This window comes from Alnus glutinosa, chromosome 3 (assembly GCF_958979055.1).
Source record: "Alnus glutinosa chromosome 3, dhAlnGlut1.1, whole genome shotgun sequence".
In the NCBI taxonomy this organism is placed as follows: domain Eukaryota; kingdom Viridiplantae; phylum Streptophyta; class Magnoliopsida; order Fagales; family Betulaceae; genus Alnus; species Alnus glutinosa.
Genome location: NC_084888.1, coordinates 36,743,122 through 36,758,211, shown reverse-complemented (window position 1 = coordinate 36,758,211; position 15,090 = coordinate 36,743,122). Strand labels below are relative to the sequence as shown.

The 15,090-nt window shown below is 35.5% G+C and overlaps 3 protein-coding genes and 1 long non-coding RNA gene across 8 annotated transcripts; 1 reads left to right on the top strand and 3 right to left on the bottom strand.

The window, feature by feature from the left end:
- Nucleotides 1-260: 260 nt before the first annotated feature.
- Nucleotides 261-942, bottom strand: LOC133863641 (protein EARLY FLOWERING 4). The gene has a single exon (XM_062299679.1). The coding sequence runs from the start codon at nt 921-923 to the stop codon at nt 561-563; it is 363 nt and encodes a 120-aa protein (XP_062155663.1). The 5' UTR covers nt 924-942; the 3' UTR covers nt 261-560.
- A 197-nt stretch (nt 943-1,139) lies between these two features.
- LOC133864653 (uncharacterized) lies at nt 1,140-3,291 on the top strand. Of its 2 annotated transcripts, XR_009899542.1 has the most exons (4): nt 1,140-1,468; nt 2,356-2,418; nt 2,604-2,734; nt 3,038-3,291. It is a non-coding gene; the product is annotated as an uncharacterized LOC133864653 (long non-coding RNA). The 2 variants fall into 2 exon arrangements; XR_009899541.1 differs by lacking the exon at nt 2,356-2,418.
- Nucleotides 3,292-6,387: 3,096 nt separating this feature from the next.
- On the bottom strand, nt 6,388-9,014 carry LOC133864791 (DNA replication complex GINS protein PSF3-like). 3 transcript variants are annotated; one of them, XM_062301204.1, is made up of 7 exons: nt 8,905-9,014; nt 7,934-8,114; nt 7,767-7,835; nt 7,585-7,685; nt 7,014-7,106; nt 6,748-6,887; nt 6,388-6,615 (listed from the first exon to the last, which is right to left on the bottom strand). In XM_062301204.1, exons 2-7 carry the CDS (start codon nt 7,976-7,978, stop codon nt 6,536-6,538), a joined length of 528 nt encoding a protein of 175 aa, XP_062157188.1. In that variant the 5' UTR covers nt 7,979-8,114; nt 8,905-9,014; the 3' UTR covers nt 6,388-6,535. The 3 variants fall into 3 exon arrangements, with proteins under 3 accessions (XP_062157188.1, XP_062157186.1, XP_062157187.1); XM_062301202.1 differs by having other exon boundaries at nt 6,393-6,645; XM_062301203.1 differs by having other exon boundaries at nt 6,393-6,645; nt 7,934-8,051; nt 8,905-8,923.
- A 925-nt stretch (nt 9,015-9,939) lies between these two features.
- LOC133863804 (GDSL esterase/lipase CPRD49) lies at nt 9,940-14,243 on the bottom strand. Of its 2 annotated transcripts, none has more exons than XM_062299904.1 (6): nt 13,854-14,243; nt 12,807-12,884; nt 11,969-12,094; nt 11,380-11,456; nt 11,143-11,292; nt 9,940-10,442 (listed from the first exon to the last, which is right to left on the bottom strand). In XM_062299904.1, exons 1-6 carry the CDS (start codon nt 13,962-13,964, stop codon nt 10,229-10,231), a joined length of 756 nt encoding a protein of 251 aa, XP_062155888.1. In that variant the 5' UTR covers nt 13,965-14,243; the 3' UTR covers nt 9,940-10,228. The 2 variants fall into 2 exon arrangements, with proteins under 2 accessions (XP_062155888.1, XP_062155886.1); XM_062299902.1 differs by having other exon boundaries at nt 11,969-12,109; nt 13,854-14,241.
- Nucleotides 14,244-15,090: the final 847 nt, after the last annotated feature.

The window sequence follows — 15,090 nt, the reverse complement described above, 5'->3', positions numbered from 1 at the left end:
AGTACTTGACAAAACCCTAATTCCCATCTAGTTGGGAAAAGCTACATAAATCCTTTGAACACCTAAAAGAAGAGCTCAATGCAATAACAAACCAATTTGAAGCGACATTACATCTTTCTCTTAGTTGAACACCTCGATCTTCTTAGTGGAGGTTATCACTGTGAGACATCAGATCCAATACCTTCAAACAAGAGCAATTATTCATCACACAGCGCATAAGCAAGAATTTATGAGCAAACAGCCTCTTTTGGGTTGGTGAATTGAACAGGAAAGTTGATGGTTCCACTGTAATCCTCCTTGTAAAACAGAACACAACACTGAATAAGCATTACAGATTCATTTGAACACACATTGAATTGGCTGGGCTGCTTTAGAGCACCTCAACACCAGAGTACCACACACACCCATAGAAAAAACAGAATCGCTTATTCCAAACAGACTCTCACCCACAAAAACATGGAACAGACACTTTTTAAGATGGACCCATTTCGCCTCAATTTCCAACCCAACCATACGGGGCATACAATATGAACAAAGAGATCGGAATTACTAGAAGATTTTCAGGGATCGGGACTCTGGGTCTTGGCGGTTTTGGCGGAGGAGCGTTGGTGGAACAGGGACGAGAAGTTGGAGGAGAGGTCGGAGTAGAGCGAGACGACCTTGGAGATGTTTCCGTTGATCTCTTGGATGAGCGCCACGTTCTTCACCATGTTGTCCGCGACCCTCGACTGGTGGTTCTCGTTCACCTGCTGGATCAGCGCTCGGTTCTGGTCCAGCACGCTCTGCACCTGCCGAAAGTTCCGTTCGAAGGCCTCCCACATCCTGGCGTCGCCGCACTCCTCACCGGCGGCGGTGGGTAGGGTCTTGTTGTCGGGGTCCATGCTCGAGTCTGCGGTGGAGAGGGAGGAGTCGGGGGTGGACATGTGCGCGTAGAGAGCTGGATTACACGAGCCTGTTTGGCAACCTGTTTTGGAAACAGTTTTCTGTTTCCAAAACAACAAAATTGATTTCATCACCATAGCATACCGTTTGGCTACCTGTTTTGAAACAGAAAATAGGTGAAAACAAAAACTCAAGAAACACAAAATATGAGAACAATAAATATATGTTTCCGAAAACAATTCTCATCTACAGGGGCGAAGCTATGCGGAAAACAACGGAAACGCGTTCTGATTTTAAGTGCACAGTAACTCCAAGGGAAACAAGTCCAGCGTTCGACTCCTGGGAACAAATAATTAGGGGCTTTTTTTTTTCTCTCCTTTTTTCCTCTTCCCTTTCTCATTCATTCCCATCCTCGCTTGACGCTTCATTCCCAATCTCCTTCAATTCCCTCAACAACCTACTCACCTTCAAATTCAACAGTACTTCACTCAACATCTTGCTCACCTGCCCAATCCCCTTCAATTTCTTAACTTGAAGCTTCCCAGCTAGGGTTTCGATTTCACATCCAATTACTCGATCGAAGAAGGTGTTTTTCCTTATCCTATTTTTTTTTTTTTTTTTTTTCATGATTTACCAATGTTAGTGGTCTGTATGGTGATTTTTGTGGGTTTGTTTGTCTAAATTATTTGGGTTTGCTGCTGTTTGAATTCACAGTTTGCTGCTGCAGACTAGTGTAGTTGTTGTAAAATTGATTTGAGTTTGTTTTGCGTTCATTTAAGCTTTGTTATGAACCAATTGGATTTGGTAGGATTTGTTTAGTTGTTTGTCGAGATTATATTTCGGATTCATGTATCTTTGATATTAATTGAAAATTTGTTTAAATCAGCAAGAAATATTGAACCCCTGCCCCATACTACCGTGGTAACATCATGTTTGGCTCAGGTCCAAACCCAGACTCAGTTTGGAATTTTTTCCACCTTAAACTGGAATTAGTTTTTTGGGTTGTTTGTGCTTTTGTTGGGAATATTTGACCCCTATTTCTGTTCAAACAATTTGTTACCAAAAATATCGTTGCAATATTTACCAGCCCTCAAAGCCACATATTAGATTATAGTTGCTAAAATCGTTTTTCCGACGTCGGATTCAATTCAAGTCTTGTCCTCCCTTTAAAAATGGATGTGGTTACCATTGCTTGTGACCATCAGCTTTACCTCATCTTTGGTTTGAGCGGAGGATTTCGTGTGTAGTCTCATTCCATTTGACCTTTACTTACCTTATGCATTTTTTTTTTTTTTTTTTTTCACTTGACCACTATCAAGTTAGCTATGTAACATCAGTTACAGCTGAATAACCATGTCATTTTAGATTACAAAAAAAAAAATGTTTAGTTGATATGTAAGTAACTATTGCTTTCTTGATCTTTGGGGTTGTGTTAATAATGTTTTCATATTTTTTTCCTCTGGACATGCACAGGGAACTGCGATTTTTCTCTCTAACAGGGCCTATTTTCCGTGCTCCATGAATGCCACCTTTCCAGTAAACTCTATAATTTCAATATAATTAATATAAATTCTTTGGTTCTTTCTGGATCTTTCTTGTGAACATAAGGTGTCCTTTTCCTGATCATTAGTAAGCTGGACTCTTAAATGGCATCTCTTGGTTGTTATATTGTACATTAACCTACCTTTTGATCAGTGCCCGTTTGTGTTCTTGTTATAAAGGTAAACTCCTCTGCTACCTGTAATCTTGAACTGCCTTGCAGTTGATGCACATAGAATCTTTTGCCTTCTGCTGGCATCCTCCAACGTGGACAACTAGTCTGCTAAAGTAAAAAGGTTCCAGTTGTGGTTTGGTACGTAAACCTTGTTTCAATTTTGAGTTGAACTTGGTTGTGCTAAAGTGATGTATTGGTCTAGTTTAAGCTTCCCACCATTCTGGATGAAATTCAACATGATTAGTATAAGGTGTTAAGATTTCTCCTGAATTACAATTTTTTTATGTTTTTTTCTTCTTTTACTTATCTTTACACGTGAATCTCTAATCAGCTCATCAATACTTGCATTTATCTTATGCTATTACTTCTTTTTAAGTAAATGCTTATTCATTTGTATCTAAGACATATCTATTTTGATATACAGTCTTTGTTTGTTTGCAGGGCCTCAGGATATATCATAACAGGCTCTTAGTAGTTAGTATGCACAATTTAGAAGGAAGACATTATGTACTTATGAAAGTTCAAAAGACCATTTTTGGCGTGATGATAATCAGGTTTAAGAGAAGCAAGAAAGTGTAGGTCCATGACACGCAGTTGATGTAATGGTCTCATTTTTTGTACTATTGTATGGTAAACTTGGAGACCTCTGTTGTATGAATATTGTGGTTATAAATTATAATTAGACTTTGATGATTGTCCTACAGTCTCCAATAAACTGCCCCTCTAATTATTAAAGGTTACAAAATTCTCACTTCGATTAACATGTTTTTATTTATTATTTTTTTTTTTAGAAAAAAAAAAAAGTAACAAAAAGGGAAGAAGCCTCATAAAACAAAAAATTGAAAACAAAAAAATATGTAAAAATGCCAAACAGTTTTCTATTTTCTTCATAAGTAAAAGCTGTTTTGAAAACAATTGTCCAAACGCTTTAACCATTGTTTTCTATTTTCAAAAACTGTTTTTAAAAACAGTTTGCCAAACACTTTTTTAACAAAAAAAAATAGAAAACGGTTTTTTGTTTTTGTTCTCGAAAACAATTCTAAAAAACAAAAACAGAAACCGATTTGCCAAACGAGCTCCACACATTTTTTTCTTGTTTTGGTTCTCTCATCTCTGACCTCTCTCAGGTCAAGTCATGAGGGTCGGTTACGCGATCAGAGATGGCGTGTGAACCAAACCCGGGGATTGTTGTCTCTACTAACGGAGCACGCGCCTAGAGGGCGACTAGGATCATGTTACTTGATAAATATCTTGGGGGTAAAAAAGGGAAAAAAGTAAAATTGATTTTCCACGCGCGAACGGCGAACTTCACCCTTGTCCAGTTGTCCGTATCAGAAAATATCTAACATAAATATCTTCGGACCAATATCTTGTAGATAAAAGATTCTTGCAGTTGTGCACTAATTAACTCTCTATTTAGTATCAAAACACTTTGCCTTTGACTATATATATATATATTTCTTATTTTTTTATTTTCCTGAGAAATAGAGTAAGACAAGGATGAAGGGCTACAAAGAGGCAAAAAGAAAATAAAAGAAAATAAGAGGGAATTAGAGCACTCCTATCCAATTATGTAAAATTTTATCTACAATAGCCAACGAAAATCTACTTTTTGCTAATTTAGCTAACTACTTTTAAAATTACCATCCAACCGATTATCTAAATTTCTATCTATTTTATTAAAATAATCATTTTTATTCTTTTTGTTAAAACCTCATATCCACTCATCTCCACAAACCCGAAATCATCGTGTTCTAACTAACAACATCTCTCACAGGCATTTCATCAAACAAACAACCTGCACTTTCAACCCAGTCGACCTTCACCCATTCAAAGCTTCAAAACCCGAAAACATTAAACACAGAGAAAATGCAAAATTATCACATAGACACCATAATTCACCACGCAATTTTCGTAAGTACAGTGCTTCAACGCGAATTTCACCAAATTTTGCATGAAAGATTACAGATTCAACATTTATTTTTTCTAAAATTTCTTTTATGAAAAAAATCGTACTTGAGGAAGCATACAACAAACATGATTGAGTCGTCGTTAGAGAGAGAAGAATCGAGACCAGAGTGGCAGCGACTCGAGTGGGTCCAATGACAAGGCTAACCCAGCGGGTGTCTTGCCTTTGTAGATTATGAAGGCTCGTCATCTTCAGATGCAGCTTTGCAAGGAATTCGGTTCGGATTGATGATGGTGCGCAAGACCATCAATTTTAGCAGGGAAATGATGAAAAAAAAAAAAAAGGAGAATAGTACGAGGGAGAGTGGCGGAAAAAACAAAAGAAAGAAAAAAGAGTAATAATTTATCATCACTTAAAAATATAATTTTTTACCATTTTGTTTATGTGGTAAAGTGATCACTCCTTAAAGTTTTTGATTAAATTTGGCTTTCTTTAAAGCCACCTTGCCACATAGCCGCCCAAAGTTCCCCACCTTGCCAAATCTATAGGTAGATCCGTGTACAAAGCCACTTTTTGGCTTCTTTAGATATTTATTGTACCCACTTTTGGCTTCTTTACATAGCCATCGTGTACACGGATCTACCTATAGAGTTGGCTTCTTTAAAGCCACCTTGCCACATAGCCACCCAAAGTATTTTATTAGATTTGGCTTCTTTAAAGCCATGCATTATGGGTACAAGAGAAAGAAATATTACTTTGTATTCTTTCAGCATTTTCGGTTAACGTGACATGCTCAATTTATTTTTGATTTTGTTTTTTATTTTTAATATTAAGGGTGTACATGCGAATGCGGTTATTTATAATATTCACAACCTCATTTACAAAAATACAAATATCACTTTTAGATATTTATATCATATTTTTGCTAACTGTATTCGCGCAGTTAGTACCTGCTATCCATATTTAAGGTAATGGGCCTATTTTAGTCTTTTTTGTCTTATTTCTCTTAATGCATATTTCAAACGATTTTGAAAATAATTAGACCGATTTTAGTTTTTGTGGCTTATTTTTTTTACTTTTTATTTTTAAGTCTTAATCTTTTGAAAATATATTAATTTTACATTACTTTTGTCTATTTACCCAAGTATTACACGAAAAAGCAACACAACTAACCAAACCAATGTAAATATAACTTATGCCTAATTCAAAACGACATCATTTTAATAAATTTATTAATACATAGTATATATAAAGAGTATGCAAATGCAATCAATAACTGCATTCGCATACTTTAAAACTACTTATTTTTGCCAATCGCATTTGCATATAAAGATAATGAATAGTTCTAAATAGCAATACAAGAGATTAATATCTAGCCTTATGTACACCCCTACTAAATAGAATATCTCGAGAAGAAAATCCCCCTCCAAAATGGGATTACTAGCTTCCAAAGAGATTTGGAGAGCCTTCTTTTTGGAAAATAAATAACAATAATAAAAAAAAACAAAAACAAAAAACAAAAAAGAAAAAAAAAAAAAAAAACTAAATAGTTAAACAATTATAAGGAATGAAAGGACAGTGCAAGCCCGAGTGCCCCATGCAGCCCGGGATGCAAGGACCACTTGCTCAGAGAACCTAAGCCCCACACCCCTCTCTCATTCCAAGAATCAGGATCCATAAACAATAGCCATGGGAGATTAAGTACATCTTTCAAAATCTAACATTCCCATTAGAACGTATACATGGCTATTTTCTACTTTTTATTGCAATCATCATATTGTTTGAATCTTCTTCAGGCTCTTTGGTTAATTAATAAAGTATTGATACACTGAATTTGATTGTTTTCATAATTATAAGCTCAGATCAGATGTTAATACTCAATACAAAACTTCATAGACTTGGGGGGGGGGGGGGGGAGGAGGGGAGAGAGGGTCTTTAGCATTGCGTATTACTTCTATATATGTACCAGTCTCATACACTTACAGACAAGGCCCTACATTGTGATGGAGATTAATCGTAAAGTTTAGCAACTACTCAGTTGATTTTCTCTTCCTTCCAAGAATGGAAGCTCTCTGAAATCTGGGGCCACCCATCCGCCACTTCTTAAAGGCTGCCATTGAGGATTGAGCTGTCTCATACACTAAAAGATGCATAATCACAAGACTATCAATGTAAACAATACATATATATGCGAAGTCAAGAGAATAGAAGATATGCTTAAATACGAAAAAATGAATCTCACAATGGGTTTCTTCTTTTGTCAAAATTGTCAAGTGTCTGGAGGCAGCTGGAAATGCTGCAGTGTGTGCTTTGGTGAGGACTTCCTTGTACCTGCTCTTAAATGCAGATAAGAGCAAAGGTCCAATGGTTCTATCACCAACCCTGTCCATCACAATGAAAATAAAAGACATGTTTCTTGTAAGGCAATTTGAGGAAAGGCAACGAAAGAATACACTAAACCGTTAAGTGTATATAAGCAAGAAAAGACGGGTGCGGGAAGAGACTCACAGTGGTGCTATCTTGCATCCAAATTCATAGAAGTATGGACATCGAGATCTCAGATCCACACATGCAGAATCAGCCTGGATTTCCAGCCTTGTCCTTGTATAGAACAAAAAGAACAGTAAATAATAGATACGACACTTCTCAACACAGTTTAAATCAGTCCATGAAACTAGTGCATGGGTTGGCAACAATACAACCGGGTTGGTTCCACCAGAGTCCTATGAGGGCTCAGAAAATAGTTACACGATCTGGTTATGGTTATAATTTGGAACCACCGGACACTCGACTTATTAACAATGGATAAAGAAAACAATCCAGAGAAGTAAAGATCTGGTATCTCAGAGCGTAATATCAGATTGAATTTCGGCAGCCATAGGCCAGACTTTTGCAACAAAGGTTCCAATCCCTCTACAAGTTTACTGAGATACGGCAAGCAATATAAAGTCTCAAATATTCACCCAAAATAAATATATATATATATAAAGTATCCAATAACTCAATCCTCATAATCCTCTTAGATTAGAATTTTCAAATGGGCATTAGAAACGTCACTCAGATCTGTTAGGACCATTACTTTTGATTGAAACAAGGGGGGACATTCATTGATACTGCTTGTCTCAGTTGTAATTCATGAGCAAGCCAGAAAGGTAGCTCTACCTTAGATCCCACTTCAACCTGGAAAACACACCCAAGAAAGTATCAGAAACAGTAATTGACCATCCACTCTTGTGCAGCTCCAGTTTCAATAGAACTTACAGAGTCTGTTTCGGAACTGGGATCAATTCCCACTCCACCTGCTGCCTTTTGGAATATGACCGAGACAACCTGCGTGCACAAGAGCAAAATACATAATAGTATTAGATTGAGAAATCAAGAAGAGTTGGAAACAGAACTATCCGGCAATGGAAGACACAAGTGTCAACCTCTTCCTCGGTAACAATATCATCGATGTCATAGTAATTTGCCATTCTTGAAACCTCTGCTTGTTGCTCTTATAGTTTCTCTCGACTCATAAAAGACAGCTTAATGAGGACCCAATTGCTGTTTTTTTAGCACAAAATCATATAGTTAATGTGAAACCTCCTTTTGCTGAATCAGTGGAAACTGCCAAGGTAAGTCATAGAAAATATTATAACCATAAAATCCAACACTAACATACATTCTGAAATAATATTAGGCTTTAGTAGTTAATAAAGTTTCAAAACATTTGGAAGAATCGGAACCAAGTTCAGTTTCAAGCCATTTCCACTTTCTGCTCCTGTAAAGTTCTTACAAGTTCACAATCCCTTGCATAGAATTCCCCCCCACACCCAAACAAAAAGCGAAGTGTTCTGTTTTAAAGAATACGATGTGAATTCCAAGATGGGTATTGGTATGGGTCTAAAAACCAATGAATTTGTACTCTGAATATAAAGATCACCTTATTTGGATCAAAATCACATATACAAAAAGATTTGGAATTTTGCCAAATTACCACATTCCAAATGAGGATGAACTTACACTATATGAAGCATTTCAACAAGCATGTTCCATGCAAGAAATATCAAAGAAAACATTAACACACAAAAATAACCCAATTGAAGTATAGGCACAGCTCTATATATCGGGTTCAAACTTCAAGCGACCAAATCCAGCCAGAGTAAAAATAAATAAATAAAATAAAATAAAAAATAAAAAGAACAAGAAGAAGAAAAGAAAGAAAGAAAGAAAGATTATAATTTTTGCAATAAAATCGCGTAATTTTGATATCTTTTAAGTGAGAAAGAAACCCTAGAATACCAAAATTAAAGGACCTCCCCGAGACCGAGACAAAGAAAATGAGAACAACTTACATAAAATGAACTGAGAAAATATAGTTTTGGAAGAAATTGAAAAGGAGAAAGTAGAGAATTACCTGAGAATTCTTGATCCTCTTTTGCTTTGCGGAGAGAGAGAGTAAAAGAGGCGCGATGAATAGGAAGGGAGGGAAACTCAAAGATATGAATTTCGACTGTGACTTATTTCGTGCCTTTCTCAAACTGCTTTTGATTTTGGCGCCTTTCCGTTAAATTATTAAAATTTCTCTAATTCAATTTAATAAAGTAGGTTTGAGAACAAAATTCCGAGGAAAGCTCCGTAATTTTTTTATTAAATGATTAACATATTATCATTTCAATAATTGTTATATTTTAAAAGTTATAAATATTGATATGATAAAATTATAATATTTTAATTTAAAAACAGTAACTAAAATTTGAGAAAGTTTATACGATTGAATATTTTAAGAATTATAAAGGATTAACAGGGGATGTTGACCCTAAATAAATGAAACCATACTTGGGACAAATATTTGTAAATAATTATGCTTACATTTTTAATAAAAATGGTCACCAAGCACAACTTTGACATGTTTTTTTTAAAGAAAAATTGCAGAACTTAGGGTTGTAGAAGCGGTGGCAATTGTAATTATTGCCTCTAATCGCTAACCGCATCGCTTTAAGTAGAGACAGGACCGAGGGTGGCTAGTATAGGCCAAGGCCCCCTTCCTCCTGTTCGTTTGAAAAAAAAAAAAAAAAATTAACATATTTGATTTTCGACTTATATGGCCTATACCCATTAAATTTTTGGCTCTACTCATTAGAGAATTCAAAACCTCTCAGCCAGTTCCTTACATTTGAGTGGCATTTTTGTCCAAAAAAAAAAAAGTGAATGGACCAAAATGCATCTCAAATATAAGGAACTGGCTACTCTCCAAATGAACCAGAGAGGTTTCGGTTCCAGAAATTCAGCCCTTTCCCTTTTCTTATTTCTTCAACTAGTTTCATCACGTTTTGGACGATAGCTTCGTTATCAAAACTTTTTCCTTTCTAATATTGTACGGGCGACAACGGACATATATGAGAAAGATAACAATAGGTACTTTACAAAGTTGCAGAAGTTTTTTCCAAAGTAAATGAAAAGAGTTCAATAAAATAGTGCATTGAAAGAAGTCAAGCGTGAACTCGAGGAGTCACGCACCTGGCAAAGGCTAGAGCCGACTTGGCACAATATTCGATCCATATAACATTGCCAAATTGATATGTAACCTTTACAAGAACAAATCGAGAAAAAATAATAAAAGTTTCAAGTTCTCTTCCTTCTCTCCCTTGATTGTTTTTTTGAATGTCTTATTCAAGATCTTCTTCATTCTTCAATTTCTAGCAGACAGCTCTGCATGAGGTCTACCACATCTCGACAAACTAGTCCCACTGATTCTCCCAGTAGTAAGTCCACTCCGATGGGTTTAATGTTGTCACTCCATCAGCAGCAACAAGATCATATGATGAATCCTCTGGAAATTCAGTCGGAATGGACTTCCAGTGTAGAGATGGCTCCCAGTCAGCTTCCTTGAGCACCTTTAGTATCTCCCTAACAACTATCGTGCTCCCTTCAGCTGATAAATGAACCCCATCTCTGGAAAAACGAAGAAGAAAAAGAACAGAATAAAACTAACAATTAGATCTTTGACACTAACTAATATAGTCAGAACACAGTCAACAAAAAAAATAATTACTATATAAAATCACACAGTCTAGGTGAAGGTCATAACTAAAGAACAATGTGAATGCAATGCATTGGTTTGTGTTCAATATCAAAATCACTCCTCTGTCAAAAACACAACTACAAATATATTACTGCATAACATGAGTGCATAACACATGTTTTGACAAACATAATGAGGAGGGAAACCATGCATGAAGATCGCCCGGGATAATGATTTTACTTCAGGTGATTGATGGAACAAAAACCCTTTACCAGGGGAGAGCAACCTTATGCTTAAAAATGTATGACCAAAAAACTAAAGGACATTCTTCACAATCCAATGGAAGAGGAGTTACGCGCTTGATTTAGTTTATTTGCTTTTATTTTTAAACATCTATAGCTAGAAACTTCTCCTGGTGCAGTTGAAGACAAATCATATTAATTATAATTGTAAGAAGTTCCACTGCAGCATTCTATCCACTGTCAGTGAAAATAGACACAAGGTATACGAGGAACTAAGGAATAAGACAGGATGATGAATGATTCAATTGTGAATAAAAACAATTAAGCTGTGGCACTTGATGGTGTTGGCAGAAAATAAGATCCAGAAATTTAGGCCAAGCAAACTTACATGAAGCAAGCATCCATCCAATCATCTCTTTTCTGAAGTGCAGTAAAAAGATCTATGACCTTCACACCCATTTCTTGGCACAGCTTTATACAAGCTTCTGAGTAGCTTTGGCATAACTCATTTGTTCTAACTAGCTCGCTAAAAATCTGACTGGTTTAAGAAAGAAAACCTGTATTAGAATTGACATTACCGTTGGAAAACCAGGAAACAACACATTCAAGACACACGTGAGAGCACCTTGTGTTTCCACGAACCTTGGCCTCATTGACAGGGGGACAACTTAAGAAAATGATGCGTGTTTTCTCTGAAAGGCTCTGATATTCAAATTTGCAATAGAATATCCATTAGATAGAGGGGATATTCAACGAAAACATATACACATTACTTCAAACCCACATTAACATGAATCTACCTTCTTTGACATTAAAATAAAGGGATTTTATTTACTTGAGAGAGAGAGAGAGAGAGAGAGAGAGAGAGAGAGAGAGATTTGATCTCATTCATTTCATAATTGAGAATTTTGTAAGTGGATTAAGGCTACATTTTACACAAGAGACTTGTCAATGAATGGAACTAAAAATAAATCACTTCTTCCCTTCGCAATTCCCTGGAGCCAATATAATATCTTCAATGGTTCCCAAGATTAGAAACGATACAGGATTCTTGTAATATAAAATCCAAGAATCAATTGGACAAAAATGTTGTTTGTTGAACCTTTCAATAAGTCACAGTGTCTGGTTTTCTCATGGTCTACAGTCTACGCAGATACATTTGCTTAACACATGAACATGGCAACATTGTATCAATTGGTGTGTGAAGAAAATACCTGGAGATGAGTTGCAATCTTTCTCATGTTCTCAATATATTCAGGAAGTGGTACATGAGGGCCTAGGCCAGATGAGTGAGGCCCCATAGAATCATTACCGCCAAAATAAACTATCACCAAAGAAGGCTGTAGAGCAGCATCCTAGAACCAATAAATGTAATGTTGGGAGTCGGAGCATTATTGTAATAAGAAAATACTAGAGAGACTAACGAAAGAAAGCTCTACTAATGTAGTTGACAATCTTACATCAAATAAAAGAAAACTTTCCTCATCAATAACAACTTTAGGAATAAATTATCCGCTTCAATAACAAAGTTTAGGGTCACATGGGAGCTATATATCAAGATTGACACAAGGCCACCATCAACTATGAACTACACATGCGAACTAGAACCCGTCTTCCAGTCTCTTTTAAGTTCTTAGGGAATGCTATGATCAGAAGAAAACGGAAGAGAGTAATTCAGCCTCCATAAACTAGGGCTCCAAATTACTGACATCTGCATAGATATGATACTGTCTGCAACTCTACTAATGAACATGTGCATGTCCATCCACATTCCAACTGGGGATTACACCACACTTTGCAAAGACAAAGGGAGACCAGAAGGCATATGAAAAAAAGGAGACATCTCATCCTATAAGGACATCCTTAGGTTGACCTTGCAAAGCAACCAATTTTCACAAGAAAATTTGCACTGGCTGAGACCATTTTGAGCATTATTGATGTTCACCGTGTTTGATATAGCAAAGTGCATGTCAGGTATCATTCGAGTTCTGATAGTATGGTCACCTAAATGCCTTAAAAGGCAGGAGGTATTTTCTGCTCGAAGTACAATACCTTTGGAAAAACTTGATCAAGGACCTCAAGCGCACGCCGTGAGTTCCACCCAAAGTACCCTCGCGACAAAATGTCTGCCTACAATGAATCATGAACAAAATAGGATTGTCATAAAAAAAAATTAGGATGCATAAAAATAAAGTTATTACTAATAGAAACTCCATTGCACAAACAAACATAAGACTGATTGTTTGCTCACATGAGCACAGAGCACATAAAAGGGTGATTTAGATAAACTTTTCATATTAACATTGCATTTCTTCTTTATTTGAACATGTTTTTACATACCAGCTAGTTTATTCAAACAAAATTCCACGTAAGCCAAAATACTGAAAATTTGGACATAGAAAAATACTTAGATTATTTAGAAGCTTCAAGGATATTTTACATATAACAGAAGACTATAGTTCATGAAATTTTAAAGATGCAAACTAAAATCTTCAGTACTAATAAAACGAGACAATGCAAAATTGAACATACAGGTCAATAAGATCCCAGCCACTCTTCAATTTCTTACTGGGTTTACTACAAAATGGTCCCTCCTTCATATGTTATAAGAATGAACTCTATCTGGAGATAATCTCGATTATTAATCACAAAGAAGAAAAAGCACAAATCTGAACTCGATCAGAATCTCTCATTAGGAAAGCAACAAATCCAGATCTAAGAAACATTAGGCATTGGAGTACAACTTACATTTGCAAAATTTCAGGCCCTATGTATGAGAGAAAAATATGTGAAGTGCAAAGCATGAAAGAGACAGCCAAAAATATGACTTCTTGCATCAAATTCGACTCGAATGAGCCCTATTCAAACACAAAGTACTCAAATTACACGAACCCCTTTTGGCCAAAAGTTCAGGAAAAAAATAAAAAATTTACCAAACACCCACCAAACCGTTCCTCGACCAAAATGGGTTTCTTCATTCTCAATATACAGAAAAAGATAAGCTTCAAAATGGAGAAGCAACCAAGTTCACAACATTAAGGGCATATTATCCGTAATTCAAAATTAAACCAGGCACACACACAAAACAAAGGAGTGTACTTTGCGAGCGTAGATGTCAGCGAGAGTGGCACCCCAACCGCCATGGCCGAAGCTGAGTTGGACTATGGAGGATCCGAAGAGAACGAACTGAGGCCTCGCTGGTCCCACCATGTCTCTCCAGAACGCTCTCTGCAGCAAGACCCAACACCACCCACCACCTTCCTTAAATTAGTAGCTTTTTCCGTCTCCTCGGAATACACTGAAACGGCCTTTCATGAAATACGCTGCCGATCCTGCTTGGAAATAAGAGGCTGTTTTTATATCCTTCATTAATCATGGGCCTTTTGGATTTTTGCCATGCATGTAGAAAGGACAGTACTACTCGCTGTTAACAAGGCAACTTCCATTTCTTCCAACACTGTTTTCGGTAGGTTTGACATCAACGTAGGGAATAAGTTGGCATGACTCCACTAATCTACTAATCTCCTTATTGTCAAAGTCAATATCTCCCTTAAACCTAAAAAAATAAAAAATAAAAATAAAATTGTCAATGTTCCTTAATAATAATGATATTCTTAAAAAATTATTAAAAAAAAAAACTAAAAGTAATATATTCATACCCTCTTCAAACTACTATAACCATTCAATTGACAATTTCAAATGATCAAAATGTTGTTAATGTACCTTATGGCCAGCACAAAAACAAAAACAACTTTATAATTTTTTTTAGTAAAACAAAAATACTCTTATTTTTTTTAAAAAAAATAATAATTTATTTTTATTTTTAAAAATAAAAAATAAAAAATTCTTAATTTAAAAATAAAAAATAAAAATTTCATTTAAAAAAAAAACTAAAACTTTTTAATTTTTAAATTTGGCCACCCTTGATTTTTTATTGTATTTATTTTTTATTATTTTATTAAAGATATTTTTATCTTTTTAATAATTTGAGGGAAACATTATCTATTAAGTTGTAGTTTGAGGAGAGCTTCACGCTTATGTGTAATGAGTATATCAGATAAGTAAACTTTGATCTTAATAGTTTAGTGAGCTGAGCTTAGTTTATCTTTAAATAATAATGAGCCCGACTGGCTGAATTATGTGTATATAAAGAATATTAACGTAATTATAGAGGATATACTCGTTACATTATGTATAAAAGATGTGCATTGTTATTGATTTATTGGGGGTATTATTATATATATATATTGTTGGAGATGATTTTAGTAGAAGAAGTAGGTGAAGTAGAATAAATTCGGGGGACACCAAATAAATTAAATAATTATGGTAAAAGCCA